Source organism: Colletotrichum costaricense (assembly GCF_030867565.1).
Source record: "Colletotrichum costaricense strain IMI 309622 chromosome Unknown Scaffold_10.1, whole genome shotgun sequence".
Lineage (NCBI taxonomy): Eukaryota > Fungi > Ascomycota > Sordariomycetes > Glomerellales > Glomerellaceae > Colletotrichum > Colletotrichum costaricense.
In genome coordinates this window covers 1,521,261-1,539,365 of record NW_026848239.1, presented here as the reverse complement: position 1 = coordinate 1,539,365, position 18,105 = coordinate 1,521,261, and the positions used below count along the sequence as shown (strand labels likewise).

At 49.9% G+C, this 18,105-nt stretch overlaps 8 protein-coding genes across 8 annotated transcripts; 4 read left to right on the top strand and 4 right to left on the bottom strand.

Annotated features, from left to right (window-relative positions):
- Positions 1-440: 440 nt before the first annotated feature.
- Positions 441-2,585, top strand: CCOS01_10131 (uncharacterized protein; the record flags this gene model as incomplete). The annotated part of the gene is made up of 1 exon (XM_060458287.1): positions 441-2,585. One exon carries the CDS (start codon positions 441-443, stop codon positions 2,583-2,585), a length of 2,145 nt encoding a protein of 714 aa, XP_060311452.1.
- A 712-nt stretch (positions 2,586-3,297) lies between these two features.
- CCOS01_10130 (CCCH zinc finger DNA binding protein) lies at positions 3,298-4,817 on the top strand (the record flags this gene model as incomplete). Its single annotated transcript, XM_060458286.1, has 5 exons — positions 3,298-3,390; positions 3,458-3,691; positions 3,750-4,074; positions 4,125-4,462; positions 4,737-4,817. 5 exons carry the CDS (start codon positions 3,298-3,300, stop codon positions 4,815-4,817), a joined length of 1,071 nt encoding a protein of 356 aa, XP_060311451.1.
- A 232-nt stretch (positions 4,818-5,049) lies between these two features.
- CCOS01_10129 (acetyltransferase) lies at positions 5,050-5,607 on the bottom strand (the record flags this gene model as incomplete). The annotated part of the gene is made up of 1 exon (XM_060458285.1): positions 5,050-5,607. The coding sequence occupies one exon, from the start codon at positions 5,605-5,607 to the stop codon at positions 5,050-5,052; it is 558 nt and encodes a 185-aa protein (XP_060311450.1).
- Positions 5,608-6,405: 798 nt separating this feature from the next.
- On the bottom strand, positions 6,406-8,287 carry CCOS01_10128 (major facilitator superfamily transporter; the record flags this gene model as incomplete). The annotated part of the gene is made up of 5 exons (XM_060458284.1): positions 6,406-6,602; positions 6,665-7,091; positions 7,247-7,505; positions 7,581-7,783; positions 7,895-8,287. The coding sequence occupies 5 exons, from the start codon at positions 8,285-8,287 to the stop codon at positions 6,406-6,408; spliced, it is 1,479 nt and encodes a 492-aa protein (XP_060311449.1).
- A 275-nt stretch (positions 8,288-8,562) lies between these two features.
- On the top strand, positions 8,563-9,070 carry CCOS01_10127 (uncharacterized protein; the record flags this gene model as incomplete). The annotated part of the gene is made up of 2 exons (XM_060458283.1): positions 8,563-8,631; positions 8,849-9,070. The coding sequence occupies 2 exons, from the start codon at positions 8,563-8,565 to the stop codon at positions 9,068-9,070; spliced, it is 291 nt and encodes a 96-aa protein (XP_060311448.1).
- Positions 9,071-9,476: 406 nt separating this feature from the next.
- On the bottom strand, positions 9,477-11,195 carry CCOS01_10126 (amidase; the record flags this gene model as incomplete). Its single annotated transcript, XM_060458282.1, has 3 exons — positions 9,477-10,688; positions 10,746-10,969; positions 11,027-11,195. 3 exons carry the CDS (start codon positions 11,193-11,195, stop codon positions 9,477-9,479), a joined length of 1,605 nt encoding a protein of 534 aa, XP_060311447.1.
- A 617-nt stretch (positions 11,196-11,812) lies between these two features.
- On the top strand, positions 11,813-15,644 carry CCOS01_10125 (chitin deacetylase 1; the record flags this gene model as incomplete). Its single annotated transcript, XM_060458281.1, has 5 exons — positions 11,813-11,858; positions 11,914-11,989; positions 12,040-12,798; positions 13,722-14,337; positions 14,400-15,644. The coding sequence occupies 5 exons, from the start codon at positions 11,813-11,815 to the stop codon at positions 15,642-15,644; spliced, it is 2,742 nt and encodes a 913-aa protein (XP_060311446.1).
- A 288-nt stretch (positions 15,645-15,932) lies between these two features.
- On the bottom strand, positions 15,933-17,898 carry CCOS01_10124 (uncharacterized protein; the record flags this gene model as incomplete). The annotated part of the gene is made up of 5 exons (XM_060458280.1): positions 15,933-16,409; positions 16,469-16,690; positions 16,743-17,540; positions 17,605-17,708; positions 17,769-17,898. The coding sequence occupies 5 exons, from the start codon at positions 17,896-17,898 to the stop codon at positions 15,933-15,935; spliced, it is 1,731 nt and encodes a 576-aa protein (XP_060311445.1).
- Positions 17,899-18,105: the final 207 nt, after the last annotated feature.

Here is an 18,105-nt window from a genome sequence, read left to right as displayed (position 1 = left end):
GCCACAACCTACAATATGCACGCACCTTTTCTCCGGCAGAACCTAGTGGGGAAGCCTAAGTTGCGCGCCTTCATAGGGCTGATGTTTTGGGACAGAGATGATGCAAGGTCGGTGGGCAGTGCTGGTAAGGTGGCACTGCCCCTACGTCGGGCGCGATGCAGCTTAGGGCTCGTCTGGAGATCGTGACTATCTGTCTGTTCTCAAAGCATCGGAATTCGGTCTCAGTCAGTATATATTAAGACTAGTTGCTTCTCGACACCAAAAATGAATTCGCAATACGAATCATCATATACCACATCTCAAATATTTCTTTTCTTTTGTTCTCTGGTTTTATCATATTCCTTTCCCTTGTCTCCTTGCAGTCCCCAAAGTCATTTCTTTCAACCCTTATACTCCGCATAAATTATTGCTATCTCATTTCCTTATACCAGTCATTCACAATGCCCATGCTCACGTCTATCCGCAGCCGCTCAGGCTCTCCCCCGGCCATGTCCAGCTCTAAGCTTGACAGCCGTACTCCTTTCCCTAATCAATCACCTGAGATTGATAACATTCAATTTCCGCGCTCTTGGGAAGCGGCTTGGGAAGCAGCGGGCCAAACCAACTTTGAGCGCGCGCAAGCTTTTCTGTTCTTCTACCGTGGAGATGACGCTTCTACCAACAGCGAGCTCCGATCCATCGCAGCAAATCCCAGGCATCGAGATGTCGTCTCTCTTGCAGCTTCAGTCCAGCGAATTGTCTTTGACAACCGCCACTCGACCTTCAACACAACCTCCCTTTTGCAGTGGATGCGTTTCGTGCTCATCAAGAGCCAAGCTCTTACTTCTACCAAGACGAATGCAGTTCGCGATTTCTTTTTTGACCCATCGGTAGCTCGTAACCTACCTCAGCTCCCCCAAGACCCGGTTGTCTATCAATACCCAGCAGCCCCTTTGAAAGTCATGATCATTGGTGGAGGACCCACAGGCCTGGCTTCTGCGATTGCTCTGGCCGAGAAGGCTGGGGCCAGAGTGGAGGTCCATCTTTACGAAGGCAGATGGATTCAGCAGCCGGGTAGCTCTTTCGTCAGTTACCCACCAGGGGGCCGTCGTCGCGACCAGGTAGTCACGCTCCAAGACACCGTGACAGACTTGATGAGCGATAGAACGAGACAAGCTGTCTTTGGCGGAAATCCAGAGCGTGTTTGGCCTGGTTCCAGCAATCTCCAGATCCGCAAGCTCGAAGACGGTCTCTTGCGACGGGCACAAGACAGCCAGTTCCGCGATCTCATCTTCCTACATGCCTCACAGGTCAGACAGGACAATCTTTCGGAGTACGGCGACTTACACCTGATGCTTGGTGCCGACGGCGCTGGTTCTTGGCTTCGCAGTGCTTACTTTCCGGGGCAAGAAGAGGAGGTTGGAAAGAGCTATGCCCTAGGGCTTGCTTTTGATCGGCCTCGTGGTCTTCCTTTCTCACAGCCCATCAACATCTTCCTCACCATGGGCCAAACTCGCTACCTCCTCAATGCCAGCGACTTCGATGGCACAGGATATCTCAACATGCAGTTGACCGAGACTGAATGGCACCAAATGGTCTCCGTAGATGGCCATCCTTGCACATTCGGGCGACCAAGTTGCCTGAAGGTTGACGGCTGCCTGCCTCATGGCTTTGAGGAGAACCAGGTCTTTGCACCGTCTCAGCAACCTGACAGCCCGTTGTGGAAGGCGATACTTGATGGTCTGGAGCTTTACGGTTTCGAGCAGTGCGAATTGAAAAACATTGTTCGCATCCCCATTGTTGTACGCAGGATCAACAAAGCCGTCGAGCAGGTTCCGCAGTGCGACTCTACAGCCCTGCGCCGACCCCACGGTCTGGTTGCCTTGGCTGGGGATGCGGCAATGACGGTGCACTTCTGGCCTGGGAGAGGTGCGAACTCCGGCATGAAGGCAGGCATTGCTTGGGCCGATGAAGTTGCTCGTGCTCTCTTCCACGGCCAATTCGTTGGTCTTCAGACCTCTTCGCTGGGGATGTATCACGACTTTCTGCAAAAGCTCCAAGAGCGGGAACACGGCGGTCGCAGCTTGCCCATCGTCAAGCAGACCGGCGATCCTGATATGATGGCCTGGCTGATGCGCAACGCTCGACTTATCCCGCATCACGTGGCGATGGAGTGGCTAGTCGGTCAGATGCGTCGTGATGGTGTCCGCATTCAAAGGCGTGCCGACTGGGCTTTTGAGCAGGTTAACGACCTCGAACCGCAGCTTCGGGAGATCCTCGAGAAGATGGATGTCGTTACCATTCAGGAGATGGCCGCGACGTTCCCATGGCCTACGCGGGAAATGGCCGGGGCCGAAGTCCTTCCGGAGAGGTCTGTAGTTGACGCCTGCTTGAGTGGCCGTAGGCCGACAGAAATTTCGAAGGTTGAAAAGCAAACAAAATCGAAAAAGCAAGACAAGAAGAAAAAGAGGGCAGAAATTTCCGTATCCGCCTCTGAGATTTCGCCGGCGTTCTTGGCTAGCTTGGTGACTCATAACAAACCAGCTCAGCGGTCTTCTTGGCGTTCATTCAGCTTTAGCAGAACGCCTCAAGCTGTCCAGTCGTAGTTCTCTCATCAGGACAGCGGATTTGCGAAAGGTTCAAAAAGAATGAAAGTTGCTGACGGTGGCTGTTCATGGTTCTGGTAATACGACATGAATGGGTGGAATTTACACGAATCAAAATCTGAAACTCGGAAAGGGAACTTTAGCTGGCGTTTTGAGTAGTTGGGTTTTGCTTAGCATGGTATTGGAGTCCAGTGGAATTGTCCTGCTTGAAATTTAGCAATGAGAATAATTGAATAAGCCTTTGTAATCAATGTAACCAAATAATTACTGCTTGTTGTAATTTGTTCTAAATGATGTTATCGTTGATATAACTCATAAGCTGTACATCGATATCGAGCCGTGCAGGCTCTGAAGACTGAAAGTGCAAGTCCGCGCCAACACAAGGCAGATTCACCACGTCAAATCTGGCCAACCACTCGCCGCAGCAGGCCAACCAATATGCGGCCAGCCCCAATATCTTGAATCGCGGCGGTGCTGTTGGAGGAGGCCTGGCGCCAAACCATGTGCCACAGAATCGGCCTCTTTAATTCGCTGATGGCAATGCAGTGCAACCAACCCGTACGCCTTGAAGCCCTCAAGGCTGCGTGACTTCACCGCGTGAACAGCTTTACTTAAATAGAGGCAGTTGGCACTCCAAGGGCTATTGATTGAACTTGAGGTCATGTACAAGTTTCTCCCGATCACGTCTCACAGAAATCGGTGAGTGTTCAACATGTCAAACGTAGACAGCCAAGGACCGCTATCGCTGGAAGAAAGATGGCAAATATGCAAAATTCAGGATGACCACAAGGCTTCCCTCATTGAGGTATTTTCGTACTCTCTGGCTGGTTTATGCATGATTTGCCAAGTACCTAACTGACTGGCCCACTCAGGATTTGTTCTCTCACATTGCAGAGCTTTCCGACAAGCTCTCCGAGGTTAAGATGGAGCTAAAGGAAAAGAAGATGCTAGTACGGTCTCTTTTCGATACCGATGACAGGATCAAATATCAGATCGAAAAGTTGCAAAACGAGAAAGCATGTTGTACAACCCGCTATACCAGCCAGAAAGGCACTGACCCAGCTAGGACAAACACTGTTTTGCAATGGTCCTCGTTGACGGCGACTGTATGCCAGTAAGTCAGAACTGTTCAACCTTTTTGCTTGCCATCTACCAATATCTCAGTTTTCTGATGACTTCGCGAACAATCAGTTTCTGGATGATCTTATTGAGCAAGGACTCGAGGGAGGCAAGAAAGCTGCAAGCCTTTTACGTCTCGCTGTTTTTGATGAGCTAAAGGCCATTGACCCTTGCCTTCCGCATCACTTGCAACTGGCCGTCCGCGTTTACGCCAACTTAAAGGGTCTGGCCAAGACTTACACCGAAATGGGCGTTATCCCTGATCCGAGCGTTTTGGATGATTTCGTCCGAGGCTTCAACATGTGGAACGCAATGTGCGACTTTGTTGACGCGGGTAATGGCAAGGAGTGTACGGATGAAAAGTTGAAGGGTGAGTGAACTTACAAAAGCATCCAAAGGGCGACGACTAAGATCTTTCAGCAAATTTTGAGTCTAGTGTGTCCGATGTTCACTGTCGACATGTTTTGTTTGGTGGTTCGGCAGATAGCGGTTACGCTCGCGTGTTGGGATCGTACCTCGATAACGATGAGATTCGCAAGAAGGTCGTCCTTCTCGAGGGACCTCCATTTGCGCAGGAGCTAGCCGAGATTAAAGACCAGTTCCGCGTCGCTTCTTTCAACAGGGTTTTCAGGCGTCAGAAATTGTTCAACAACATCAAGCGTAAGGTTTCTTACAACATCACACCACCATTGACGCCCTCGCCCAACTATGCGTCAGCCGCTGCCAGAGCTCCATCGGTTCTCGCTGGAGACCTGCCAGTACGTCAACAAGCCATGGTCGACTCCAGGATGCCTCCTTTAGGGCAGGTGCTTCGGAACAAGGCCGGGCAGCGAATTGATCCACCACTTGATTTTACCCACCAGGAGTTCATTCTGATGAAGAACCGCAAGTTGTGCAACAGTCTTCACCTTTTGGGTAGATGTCCCTATAGGGAAGCTTATGGGAAGTGTTCGCACGAGCACAAAGGCAGGCTGAGCCCGAAAGAGTTGCAAGTTCTCTGGGCTGTCGCTCGTCAGTCTCACTGCCATACAGGTCTCAGCTGCACCGATCCAAATTGCGTATTTGGCCACCAGTGTCCTCGTGAGAGTTGCAATGGGGCAAGCTGCCGCCTGAGATTCCCGCTAGAGTTGCATAACATTGACAAAAGACCTACTCGATGATACTCGGAGAGGACGCACCATTGCTGCATGAGGAAAGTCGATGAAGTTATGAGTACTTCTAAATGAAGCATAGAGTCTACCAGAACGTCTAAGGGTGTAACACCTGAGATAAAGTCCCCAACGCAATCAAATCTAACCTGAAATATATATACTCCAAACTTCTATTGTGTTCGTAACAGGGCCATTCAGAGTTTCTTCACCATAATGTTATCTGTTTGGATCACTGATCCAATGGCAAAGTCATGGGTGCCACATTCCTCATATCCCCATTTCCCATACGCCTTTTGCGCCCGAAGATTCTCTTCCCAGACGCCCAACCACATGTGCTTAAACCCTTGTTCCCTAGCCATGTCTTCTAACCTGTCTGCCAGAAGCTTTGCAGCGCCCGTGCCTTGTGCCTTTGGATACATGTAAATTCTCTGCAGCTCAACAGTACCGTCAAGATGTGAGATACATGGCTCTGTGGAGCCCCGGGTGAGCATGGCGAAACCCAGAATGTCTCCAGTAGGATCAACCGCGAGTAGTGTGTCTTTGGTTGAGTCGTCGAGATCTTTTGTGATGGCTTCGAGGCTGTAGGACTCCTCTAGGAACGCTTGGAGCTCATGCGGCTCGACTGAATGGCCGAATGTGACCGTGAAGACATGGGTGGCGAGCTCTGATATTGCTGTGGCGTCATCAAGAGTTGCTGGCCTGAGTGTGGCCGTCACGCGAACGCCTTCTTGGACCTTGGAGGACTTTGTCATGGTCGATGTAGTCAAGGTTGAGAATAAATTGTAGTGAATCGGGATATGCGTGGCGTTACGTGGCGTGCTTTTTTGGTGCAATTGATGGCCCACAACGATGGCAGATCTGATCGGATGGTTCGGATTACTTCTCAAGCCCAGCGATCTGGTTCTAACGCCCTTTTGTACGGTTCCAAGATATCGCAGACCTGCTATCATCTTCATTTGACCCTAGCCAGAAGACTTTCCCAAAATCGATGCTTCTGGAAGACACGTCGCTAAAAACGCTAAATTCCCACTGACAGGGCGCGTCGAGCCGCGTCGGCTGTTGTCTCTGCGCGGCTATTAGAGGAAAGTTTCGCCTTTGTTAGGGCGCCTTATTGTCAAGCCACAGGTCAAGATGCAAACTGATTGGTTGCATCTGCTCAAAAGTCTCCATCTGGCCTGCGCCCTTGGCACGACACCGGTCATGACCGAAATCTGCACTCGATTTGTCTCCATCGCATCAACAGAACCAAATGTTCTGGACAATTCTTGAAAGTGACGTATCTAGGTGGAAGTTCTTCCGAGTCTTTTCCACTTGATGTTTCAGAGCAGAAATCTCAGGCGCTAAAGATATCTTCGCACGTCGATTGACCTACCTTTATCATGACTCAGTCTACATTCTCAGATTCTCAAACATTCAGTGATGAAGGAATCTCAATGATTTTGGAATTCAGGGATATGCTACGGGGATGTTTGCTAGATGAACGACGAAACAGAAACTGAAGACTTAGCTTGATTGATGTTACCCATTGAAACTCCAGCAATCTCATGTGCTTAGGCGCGTTCCGACTTTTCCTGCCTGTTCTTCTGTCTCGTACCAAAGATGACGATACCACACACAGCAGCACTTGAAATCGCAACGAAGAGAGCACTCACTGTGGAGAACCAACCCACACCAATGCCCTGAATACCTGGAAGTACCACTGCCGTACCGACGGCAGCAAAAGTGTACCTGATGAAGTAGTTGCCAGCTAGCAAAATACTGTCAGCTTATCTGGCACTAGGCCGAGGGGAGGAGGTTGAGCATGCTTACCCATGACTTCAGCTGCCCTCTCTCTGAAGACATCTAAACAGTAACTGTTAAGACACGGGAAGCAGACCATCTGCGCAACGCCTTGCAAGAACATGCAGATGACGGGGAGTGGGATTCCGCCCTTAGCCTTGTCGATTGCCCATCCATAGATGATGGTGGTCGCCGGGATGACAACCCCTAGCGCGATAAAGGCACTTCGTAGACGGTCTTCCGGAATACGCCGTCCTCTCTTAGCGATCCACTTCTTCACGGTGTAATCGGCATATCGGCCGCCAAAAAAGGTACCAACGAGATATCCTGCTCCAGGTGCCAAGAAGAAGAATCCTGACTGCAGAGGGGAGGTAAGGTGGAATCTCGGGTTGATAACGTAGCGAACTGGTGTCAAGAGAACCTGCATATTCCACAGGACAGACGATGCCGCAACACCCTGGGTGCATAGTCAGCTGATGATACACATTGGTGAAGGGCCTTACCGCCGTAGGCTGTAGCTACACATCCACTGGGACGGTCGTTGTTATACCGTAATCGGTCTGGTAAACACCTCAAAGGCTCGTTGATGACGAAAGGGCGAGGAGAACTCACGACGATGAGGATCTTGGGGTACCGAAATAGACTGATGACTCGAAACGGATTCGCCCACTCCCAGATCTGGCTAATCTTCTCTTTGGTTGTCATTCCCTCCAATTCTTCAGACCACTTTCCGTGACTTGTTTCCGGGAGGAAGGCGACTGCCAGGACCATAGCAGCGCCACCGAGAGCGCCTTGGAACCAGAAAAGAGATTTCCAGGTTGAATACGTAACGATGACACCTCCGATGAAAGGACCAAGAGCAGGCCCGATACTTATGAAGAGTACATGTATCAGCCATGAATGTTCGGTCGACCAGAAAACGGAGCGTGAAGGGGCTTGAACTCACAGGGTGCCTCCAAGAAACCAACCCAATGCCGTGCCACGTTCAGTCGGACGATAAATGTCACTGAGACAGGCAGACCCAACGATAAGGAAAGAGGTTCCGGCAAATGCAGTGATTGATCGGAAGATGAAGAAAGCTGGCAGATTGGGGGAAACCGCTGTAGCCAGTGAAAACGTGCAGAACAACACTGTCGATATGACGAAGATCTAGAACATTTAGTTCAAGTGTAGGGCGAGATATATGCCAAATTGGCCGATTGAGAGCTGACTGCAACTATGATACATGACGGTGGGATGTACAAAGGTGGTTTTGCTTACCCATTTTCTACCGTAGACCTGACTTAATGGGCCCCAGAAGAGAACACCGATGCCCATCATTAATAGGAAAAGAGCATTGGTAAAATTGATGACTGTTCCAGTTGTGTTGAAAGCCGCTGCTACCTCCGGCAACGCTGAGAGCACGAGCAGTGAAGCTAGGTTAATGCCCAAACCAGCGAAGGACACGATGGCTGTGATAATTCGCTTACGACCGGGTGTAAAGCGATCGTAGACTGTCTCATCTTCACGGTACGAGTATGGTCGGCTGGGCGTTTGAGCAATAATGTTCACACCCTTCTCAGCGTTGGAGGTTCTCAACGCAAGCAGGTCGGGAGGTAATTCGTCCTTCCTCGTGGGGACCTCTGACAATGTGTGTTCAGACATGATGGACATGATGACGGTGATGATTCGAACATGGAATAGAAGCAACAGTAGTGGGGAAGCTGTATTGACAACTTGAAGTTCAACTAGGCAGCTGATGAGAGCGAAGAGTTGACAAGACAGAGTGACAGGGATTGCCAAGGAAAGGTGTCCACCAAAATCATGAATAACCAGTCCTGAATTATTCCGTTTTCTGAGGGGGGCAAAGCGCTGTATATAAAGCATCAAAGACCACACCAGAAAAACGTCAGAAAATTCTCGGCTGCATACTTACCCACCTCGGGATCATGATTCCGAAGTCGGGCACTGGGACTATCACCGCCGAAACGCCTTCAAAGACATCATCCATGGTCTTTGTGAGAAAACTGCACCCAAAATCAGCAAAAAATGTTTCATTGGGCCCCGGTCTTTGGACCTATGTGCTAGCGGAGCGTCTCCGCAGCGGGGAATATCTGCAACCTTTTACGTCTGTCACCTCCACTTCGGGTTGGAATCAGGCTTTGATATTGGACAAGGGCGACGACCTGGAGCTCCACCAAGGCCGCAAGTGTCTTATCTAACATCATTCTCCAGGTTGGAAAAGTCTGGGCCATCTTGGAAAATACGGAAATGAGCCGGAGCCGGGGCGTGGGGGTTCACCTGGCATTTCTGGCCCCTCCTGTCGGCGCCGATGAACCGGCGCAGGGCAAGAAGGCCGAAATCGCAGCCCCCGAGGTCGGCCGGCTTTTAGGCCTCCGAGAGCCGTTCGAGGGCCGGACACGGGTCCGTCTACAGCCGGAACGTCGCACAACGTAGTGTTGCAGTAGCATTGCACACCGCCTGTCTCTGAAGTGAATGACCACCAGCTCGATCATTTGCAGTAAGGGATTTTATCGTATTACCGCTACATCGTGGTTGCGCCCGCTAGAGGAGTAGCACTACAGTAGCTCCGATTTTCGGAGCAATGAGACCCGAACTAACACTTCAAGTCTGAGTCAAGCAATTGTCTGACAGGCCTCAATTTTCGTTTTCAATCAGTCAATCCTCTTAAATGTATTCAATCGCCACCTTCTTTGCAAATGTGCAGACCATGGTTTAAGATTGCCTGACTGCATTGGCTTTAGAACCTCTAACGACTGCATGTGCAGTCCCCCCTGCTAAGTCCCGCGAGTACATACACCCGTCTAGAGTCTACGGCGTCATTATCGATCGCCGAATGCATTCATCTAGTCTTCCAATCGTACTCTAAGCTCCAGGCGTATGCGACGCGGTAAACATCTTCTTCATGCCACCACTTGCCAATGATTTGCATGCTCACCGGCAGTTTTGTTCCCGAACCTTTCAGAGGACCTTGCTCAATCGGAAGCATACCAATCGGCATAGCGAGGACCGGATGGCCTGATTGATTGAAAGGGGCGGTGTTAGCAGTGAGTCCGACTTGCTTTCCGATCTTCTCGAGCGGGGACGCGTCATAGGGAGTATGGAAATTGGCAACGTAGGGTAAGTTCGGCGTCACCAAAATATCAAACTCTCGCAGAGCATTGTCATAGTCGTCTCGTAGCTTTCTGCTGAGATTCGTCGCCTTTCCAAGCAACCCTGGGAACGCTGCTTGCGCGTAGACCCCGTTGAGATAGATGTTCTTTGACGAAACGTATGCGTTATCCCACTGTTTCTGCGTAAGGTCCTGAAGCTTGTCCGTCAAGTCGGTCATGATGTGGCCTCTCCTGCCGAATGCAAGATTTCTCTTCGCCAGGTAACCTCCACTCTTGCTGATAGTAGTCCAAACGGCTGCTCCCTTGGAGTGAAAGGGAATTGAAATTTCATCTACGGTCGCCCCAAGATTTTTAAAACCTTGAATCGCAGCCTCGACACATGCCTTGACGCGAGGTTCCACTGACGGCTGGTTCATACCTTCTATCAAGATGCCGATCTTGACACCGGACAGATCTTTCGGGGTTTCCAGCTTCGTCAAGTTATCATAGTACTTGGGAACGTTGTCTGGGTTCGGTGCTGCGAACGATCTGTCGTCAATGTTGTCGTTGCCCGCAATGACCTGGAGCATCAACGCGTTGTCGAGAAGTGTTCGTGTCATGGGGCCGACATGGTCATTGGTAGGCTCATTTGAGCCGCAACCGGTGTAGGGCACAAGTCCAAAGGTCGGCTTCAGCCCATAGAGACCGCACCATCCGGCAGGGACACGTATTGAACCGCCTTGGTCAGCGCCAAGAGCCATATCCACGTCTCCGTTGGCTACGAGTGCCCCTGAGCCACTTGAGCTTCCCCCGCTGCTGTAGCCTTTGGCATAGGGGTTATGTACATGCCCAGTTGAGGAAGAGCTGCTCGTAGCGGAATGACACATATTCTCGCACACGGACTTTCCAGCAATGATTGCGCCGGATTCTAGCAGCCTTGCCACACACGTTGCGTCGGTGTTCTAGTTAGGTTAGTATAATTGATGAGAATACTGGTGAGTCATATTGATTTGCCTTACTGGAACGTAGTCTCTAACAAAGTTGGTACCAAGAAGCATCGGAACGCCCTTGACTGCGATGTTGTCTTTGATGGCTATCGTTTTACCTGCCAGCAATCCCCCGCTTTTGGTCTTGTCCTCTACTCGGCACCTCCAAGCCCAAGCACCCAAAGGATTCTCCGAGACAGCCGGAAATCGAATTTCCTCCCTTGGAAATCTTTCCTCGTCTACTGGAGGCACATAATCTGCGACGTAAGTTGTCATTAGTATGTCTTCAACTGAGGTCGGGACACGAAACCTACCAGGGAGTGACATAAGACCCACTACAGACTCGTGGAACACGGCTAGAAGCCTCTGATATTCATCCTTTTCTTCCGGTTTGATCGTAACGCCAAGCGCTCGCAAGCTGTCGTCCAGGACTCCTGCTGTCACTGGGTTTGCCTTTTCTACTTCCAGCGAGAAGACAGACATGTTGTCAATATAGTTCCAAGGGAATCAAGATTTGTAAGATTTCACACTCAGCCGGGCAATAAACTTTGCACATGAGTTATGGTCTGTCGCTGATTGTGCATCTATCAAGGCGTCAAGTGTAGGTTATTATGCCTAGCTTGCATCGCGGGAAACGTACCAAGATAGGTAAGTCCACACCAGCATCGTTGGCCAACCTGCCTATCTCTATCGGCCTAATTAGAAATGACTTATCTTAGCGTTTTCGGGCGTCCGAAATTACATGCAAGTTATCAAGCGATCGGAGGTAATGAACCGGCAGTAGAACGCATCTTAGGTGCTTACTGCGGTAGGCATTCCCCGCCATCGCCTTATCTCGTGAAGGATCTCCCCACCATCAGGAATACCCCGCTTGGTATCAAGCATATCGCGATAACGCCTGATTGGCCTCGGTGAATATACCTTAATCGAAGAGCATTTCCTTGAGCTGGATGTATATCATGGGTGCGCCTTTATGCATTCATGTTTCTTTCAAAATGTTATGTGCCAGTTCAAATAATTAGTAAAAGCGACTGTTTCTCATTCTCTCTCGTGACTGGAATTCATCATCAACAACCCGATTAATCTTTACACTTAACAAAATGGTTCATGTCGAAGAAAGCTTGCAGATACCCCGGGACTTTGAGGGTGAGTCTGTTGTCACTTTCAGCGTAGTCGCAGTTACTGATACGATAACCCTTAGGTTTCGGCGAGGAGGGCTTCGATCCAAAATGGCCAGATGGTGCCCGTATCGCGGTTTCTTTCGTCCTCAACTATGAGTAGGTTTGGTTATCACCAACTTGATGATATTGTCACTAAACATGATTAGGGAAGGCGGAGAACGAAGCACATTGGACGGAGACCCTTTCTCAGAACCTTACTTATGGGAGAAAGGCGCATCCGGTGGCTACAAAGAAGGCGCCAGGTACCTCAATGCTGAGCAAGACTTTGAGTATGGCAGTCGCTCAGCCTCTTGGCGTCTTATCCGTCTCTTCAAAGAGTTTGGCTGGAGCTTCACTACTTACGCTGTAGCGCACGCGCTCAAGCGCAACCCAACCTTTGCAAAGGCGCTGGTCCGAGACGGGCACGAAATCGCTTGTCACGGACTCAGATGGCTGGATATCTGGAACTATTCACTCGAGGAGGACAAGGAATACATCAAACAGAACATCCTGATGCTGAAGGAAGTATCAGGTGAGATGCCCGTCGGCGCTTACTTTGGCCGTGGTACACCCAATACCCCCTCGCTATTCCCGGAAGTATGGAAGAGTCTTGGAGGAGAGTTTCTCTGGTCTTCTGAATGCTACAACGATGATGTTCCTTACTGGCTCGACTTGCCATGGGAGAAGGAGTTGCCAGAGGAGAAGCGAGAAGGCATGCTGCTTATCCCCTACAATTATGATTGCAACGATGGAAAATTTCACATGTCGCCCGGCTTTGGCAGCTCTGTTGCGGAGACGTATGAGCAGTATTTGAAGAACACCTTTGATTGCTTGTACAGAGAGGGCGGCAAGCTGATGAACATTCCATTGCATACACGTATCATTGGCAAACCAGGCAGATCGGAGGCTTTGAGGAAGTTCATGAAGTACATTGCGGAAAAAGAAGGAGTTTGGGTTACAACGAGACGAGATATCGCCAAACACATGAGAGCGGAATTTCCATACGAGCCAAACAGGAAGTGGATGAAGGGCAAATGAATCACATGTATGTAGTCAATATCAAATTGTTTGACCGTGTGAGCCTTCTCAGGCTCATTGGAATCGAGAACTAGCTCGGGGTCAGAACCAATAGACGTAGACTAGCCGAAACAAATGGTATAACGCGAATAATCGTCGCGCAATGGGTTGTCGACCAAACACCGCTTGTTGTTAGGATTCTCAGATTTCGGCCAGAAAGCACCCTGTCGACACGGTCGAATGCCGAAAACGGCCAGTTGACACAAATATGGTCGGAACCTCCGATCGGAGGTGACTGTCCATAGAATCGGATGTTGTCCGAAGAGACTAGCCCTGCACGGATTAGTCCCAACAATCAACTGCGCTCAGGCGGCATCGGCAAATTTCAGGAGGATCCGACAAGTATGTAAATCGGATCTCCGCCCCTATCATCCGAACGAAGTTTTTGGGCAGCACAACAAACCTTGGCATTGAAGGACGGGCATGGCGTCCGAAACTCAGAACTCGGTATCACCGCCCCTGGCCAAGCCCGGGGCTGTAGCTGTGAACCCCCGGAAGAGGGGCAGGACTGCATGTACGAGATGCAAAAGTCGTAAGCAGAAGGTGCTTACCCAGAGCCAATCAAGATTGCACGCAGGACGTTTTCCTCTGATTCTAGGTCCAGTGTGACGACCAATATCCTATTTGCTCCAATTGTCGTAAATCAGGAGCACAGTGTGATAAGACAGATGTCTCCGACGATGCTTCATCGATTGCGTAAGTAGTTGGTCCTTCGATGCCGATCAAGTTGACAAGTTTTGATCGAATGTATGTAGACTGAACTCCGATGCAGATACACACGAGCTCTCGAAGAGCGAGTAGCTTTCTTGGAGAACAAGCTAGCCCAAGTCCCTACCCCAGAAGCAACCACAACTCCAAGGGAAACCGCAAGCAACTACTCGGTTCCGTCGGGTAGAGACAAAAATGCCCTCAGTGACGTTGTAGCACACGTCTCGCTAGGAAACTTCGAGGCGCCGGCTTATGTTGGACCCTCGTCTGGACTATCCCTAGCCCTGAATCTTGGCGAGATGGTTCAAGCGACTGTCTGGAATAAGATGTTGCCAGACATACAGGATGGCACTACAGGCAATCAAGCTAACTGCATCAATCCCAGTCCGAGATGCATCACAGTGGAAGATCTTTTGGCTCATAGTGTCAAGGAACCTCCAAGTGATGAGCAGGGTTCTCAAATGCTCAAAGCGTACACGTCTCAGCTGCACTCCAAGTACCCTTTCCTGGAGCCTGAGGAGTTGTGGAAGTTGCATAGCGAGAGAATGACTCTGGCTGCTAAACCAGCACAAACTCTTACAAGGATTGAACGCTTCGGTATCTTCAAGTTGTATCTTGTATACGCTATGGGGGCAACTTTAGTGCAATTGACGCAAAGGGGGCCAGTGTTATCTCCAGAGGTATGCCTTTGACACCATTCTTAAGTACCTTAGGTTTGAGATTGTTGACATCATTCCTCAAGGCTCTCTATATCACTGCTTTACAGCATATCTCAGCAGCAAGGGAGTCGAGAACAGTCCAAAACATCGAGGCAATGACGTTACTCGTGATGTTCCATCTTCGGTCAACATCTAGTCATGGGCTGTGGTACATGATTGGTCTAGCAATGAGAACATCAATCGATCTCGGCTTACATCGTGCGGCACATGAACAAAATCTTGATGTTCCTATCGTTCAAAGAAGACGCAGGCTTTTTTGGTCTGTCTATTCTCTTGAAAGAACCATAGCAGTGTCGCTGGGTCGGCCTTTAAGCATCGCAGATAACCAGATCGACGTTGAGCTTCCGAATACCATCATCAACGGGGACCCATCTGCTTCGGTCCTTGTCGGGAACGACATCACTCTGGCACTTGTTCTTTTCAAGCTTCGCAGGATCGAGTCCAAGATTCATCACTCGGTCTATCGTACGGACAAGACTTTGGACGCACTCCGGCCCAAACTAGACCGGCTGCATCAGCAACTCAAATTCTGGCGGGACTCTCTGAGGGATTGGATTCCTGCAGGTCATCCAGATCTGAACTATGCGCTTCTGCTCTATAATCGTGCGCTCCGTCTTCTGATACAGCCGTTTTTGCCGATATTACCAGCAACAGACCCGTTCTACGGACTGTGCATGCGAGCCGCAGGTGACATATGCCAAGCACATAAGAGATTGCATCAGACGCTAGACTACGGCCACAGCTTCATCGCAGTCCAAACAGTCTTTGTTGCAGGAGTCACTCTCGTGTATGGAATCTGGACCCAGGGTAATGCCCTTTGGTCGGTGGCTGTGTCAAACGATATCAGAGCTTGCTCCCTAGTGCTCTTCGTCATGAGCGAGAGGGCTCCCTGGGTACGTAAGTACCGAGACGCATTTGAGGTGCTTGTCAATGCAGCCATGGAAAAGCTTCAGGACAACGAGGCTGGCCTTGCTGAGATGGCCTCGGCCCAAATGAGAGCCGGCAAAGCACCGGGCACGGCTGATAGCCGTGGAGTACAAAGTCCTGACCTCAGTGGGAACGAGACCACGACGCGTCCGATTGATAGCACTTATAATCAATTCTTGATGTCTGAAGACGGTGGAATAGCGCTTGGGGAGTTTGAGGGCGCTTGGCCGATGGTTGCAGAGCTTGCAAATTGGATCGATCAGGACACAGAAGGTGCAAGTCCTGTCTGGATGCCGAATTTTGAGTTACTACAGAGTCTTTCAGGCACTTGGAACGAATAGAGCATTTGAATCGAATCAAATCTAAAAACGGTTCTCCTTGAAATGATACAATGGAATCACTGTCTGGTCCCTTGCATTTAGCATCTTTTCTGGCAAAAGGTTGTCGAAACCTTTCACCAGTTGGGGCAAATTTCAACGGTGATTTTATGGTGATAAGACAAGTAATCGAAGACTTTTGATAATTCCATTAAAAAGTTAGACCACTTTGTTTGGAAGACGCGAAAATCTGACGAAATGAAACGAATAAAACTTGTTATCCGAGTAAGTAGTATTTGACCACACCTTATTCTAAACCGTATACTTCTCGCTGATAGACTCGGCGCCGGCGCTCTTCCCCGTAGTCTGCTTGACTTTAGTCTCCTCAACGGCATAAAAGACTCCACGAATGGTATCAACATTCTCTCCGGGAAAGAAACCCTCTAATGGCGCCATGCTCTCAAAGCCCGTGCTTATCTCTGACTCCAGCTCTTGTGGATAAACTGGAATGGGCCAGATAGAACAAGCTACGAAGTAGACTAGCGAACCCATTGCGAGAGAAAGCAGAAAACCGAGCTTATACATGTTCTTGCTTGCCTGGTCAACGGAGTCGGGGTCAAGATTTCCAGCAATGCCGTGTACAGTGAACGCAACGCCAGCAACCCATGCGGCGACCGCGCGCAAATTCCAACCTTTGTAGTACGTGTAAGGAGCGCCTTCTACTTTTGTATACAGACTTGGAACATGGAGGTTTCCTCGACGGATGATCCAGTAGTCTACAACCATGATCTGGAGATTCATTAATACGACGGGGATTTCTTGTAGGGATAAAGACTACTTGTACTTACACCACAGGTCGGCATCAAGAAAACGGTGTATGACCCCAAGAAAGTGAGAAAGGAACTGGCACTGGCGATAATTTTCCACGGTACACAAAGGGGTGCAAGCAGAGCACATATCACCTGACCCCTGACAATGTTGATATACCTCGGCCACAGCCCGCTGGTATCAGCACCGACAGGCAGGGAATTTGAGCCGGCATTGGTCGCGATAATCGCTAAAATCATGCCCTGATACACCGATTAGCAAACTGAAAACCGCTCTGAACGATGTTCATCTTACCGTGGAAGCGAAGAACATCCCAGCGCGGGCTCCAGGACCCCAGTACTCAGTCAAGATAGCGTTGTAGAGATCCCAGACGTTCCAATAGCTCTTGCCAAGAACACCAGCAGCCGCACTAGTTGTGGCACAGCTCAGAAACATGACGAGCACCTTACTGACCAGGATACCAATGGCTTGTGACCAGGTTGCCTGTGCTGGACGTGTAGCGTACCGAGCGACATCAGGTTGGTTGACCAGGATCGGGCAGAGGGCCGCCATGACGCTGTTAATAGCTTGGATCATGGGCCACACAAGTGCCGCGCCGCTTAGAGACTTTGCTCCAAAGTGGAAACCACCCAGGCTCCCTCCATTCGCATGTACTGCCCATCCTAGGACGCCGACTAGACCTGCAGTTGTAGCCACGGACTTCACCACAAATAGGTGTCGAAGAATAGTCGGATGGATGAACATCACCGGAAACTGCATGATCCAGAAGATGAAGAATGCCAACAGGTTCTTGGAAGTAATCCCCGCGCTTGTCGGGAGGCGGTTAGTAATATTATCCCACCCGGAGCCGAATATGGCCCTGAGGGCCACTGAAGTGAGCATACCGCCATAGAATGACTGAGTTGCGAAGTAGATGATGGCGACGGAGGCGCGTACGACTATAAATAGTTTTGCACCGCTAACACCGGCAGCAGCGCGAACGTAAACGGGGAATCCAACATGATAGCAAGTTGCACCGCGGGAGTTGAGGATAACCACAACGCTGAGGATAGCGGAGCCGATCACGGCTGCAATCATGCCGTGCCACCATTGCTGCGCATTGATTGTAAGAGACTCCTCATAGTATAATGTACGGCAGAGACTAGACTCAACATACTAAGCCAATTGAGATGAGAGTTGCTCCAAGATTGTAAGAGCCTGGAGAAAATGTCTGGGTCAAGTAGTACGTGAAGAAGTGTAAAGCTGTCCAACTTCGATGCTCTTCAGAGAAAAATTAGCTATTTGCTCATTGTGTCGAAAAGCTTTCAAATGACAACTGACCTGAAGGAGTAGGTAGCAAGTCTTCGTTGAAGTACGCCGTCCCCTCTTCGGGATGTTCTTTGGTTTGGATGAATTGCTTGAACTCGTGCCGGGACGAGCAAGCTCTTGTGAGCCTCGTCAAGAACATCATCGCTCAGTGTAAATTGTTTGAATAATTCCAGATACACTTGTTGTGCCTTTCAACCAGTACCATCAACACACCTTACGAAGTTTCATGTCAAGTTGCGATTCTTCGCCGTCATTACTTTATTTATCAAGTTGAGGTTGTATTTCCTTATCATGACTGAAAGCTGCCTTTCCCTTGATGCCGCTATCTCATCTCCATCTCAACCTTTCG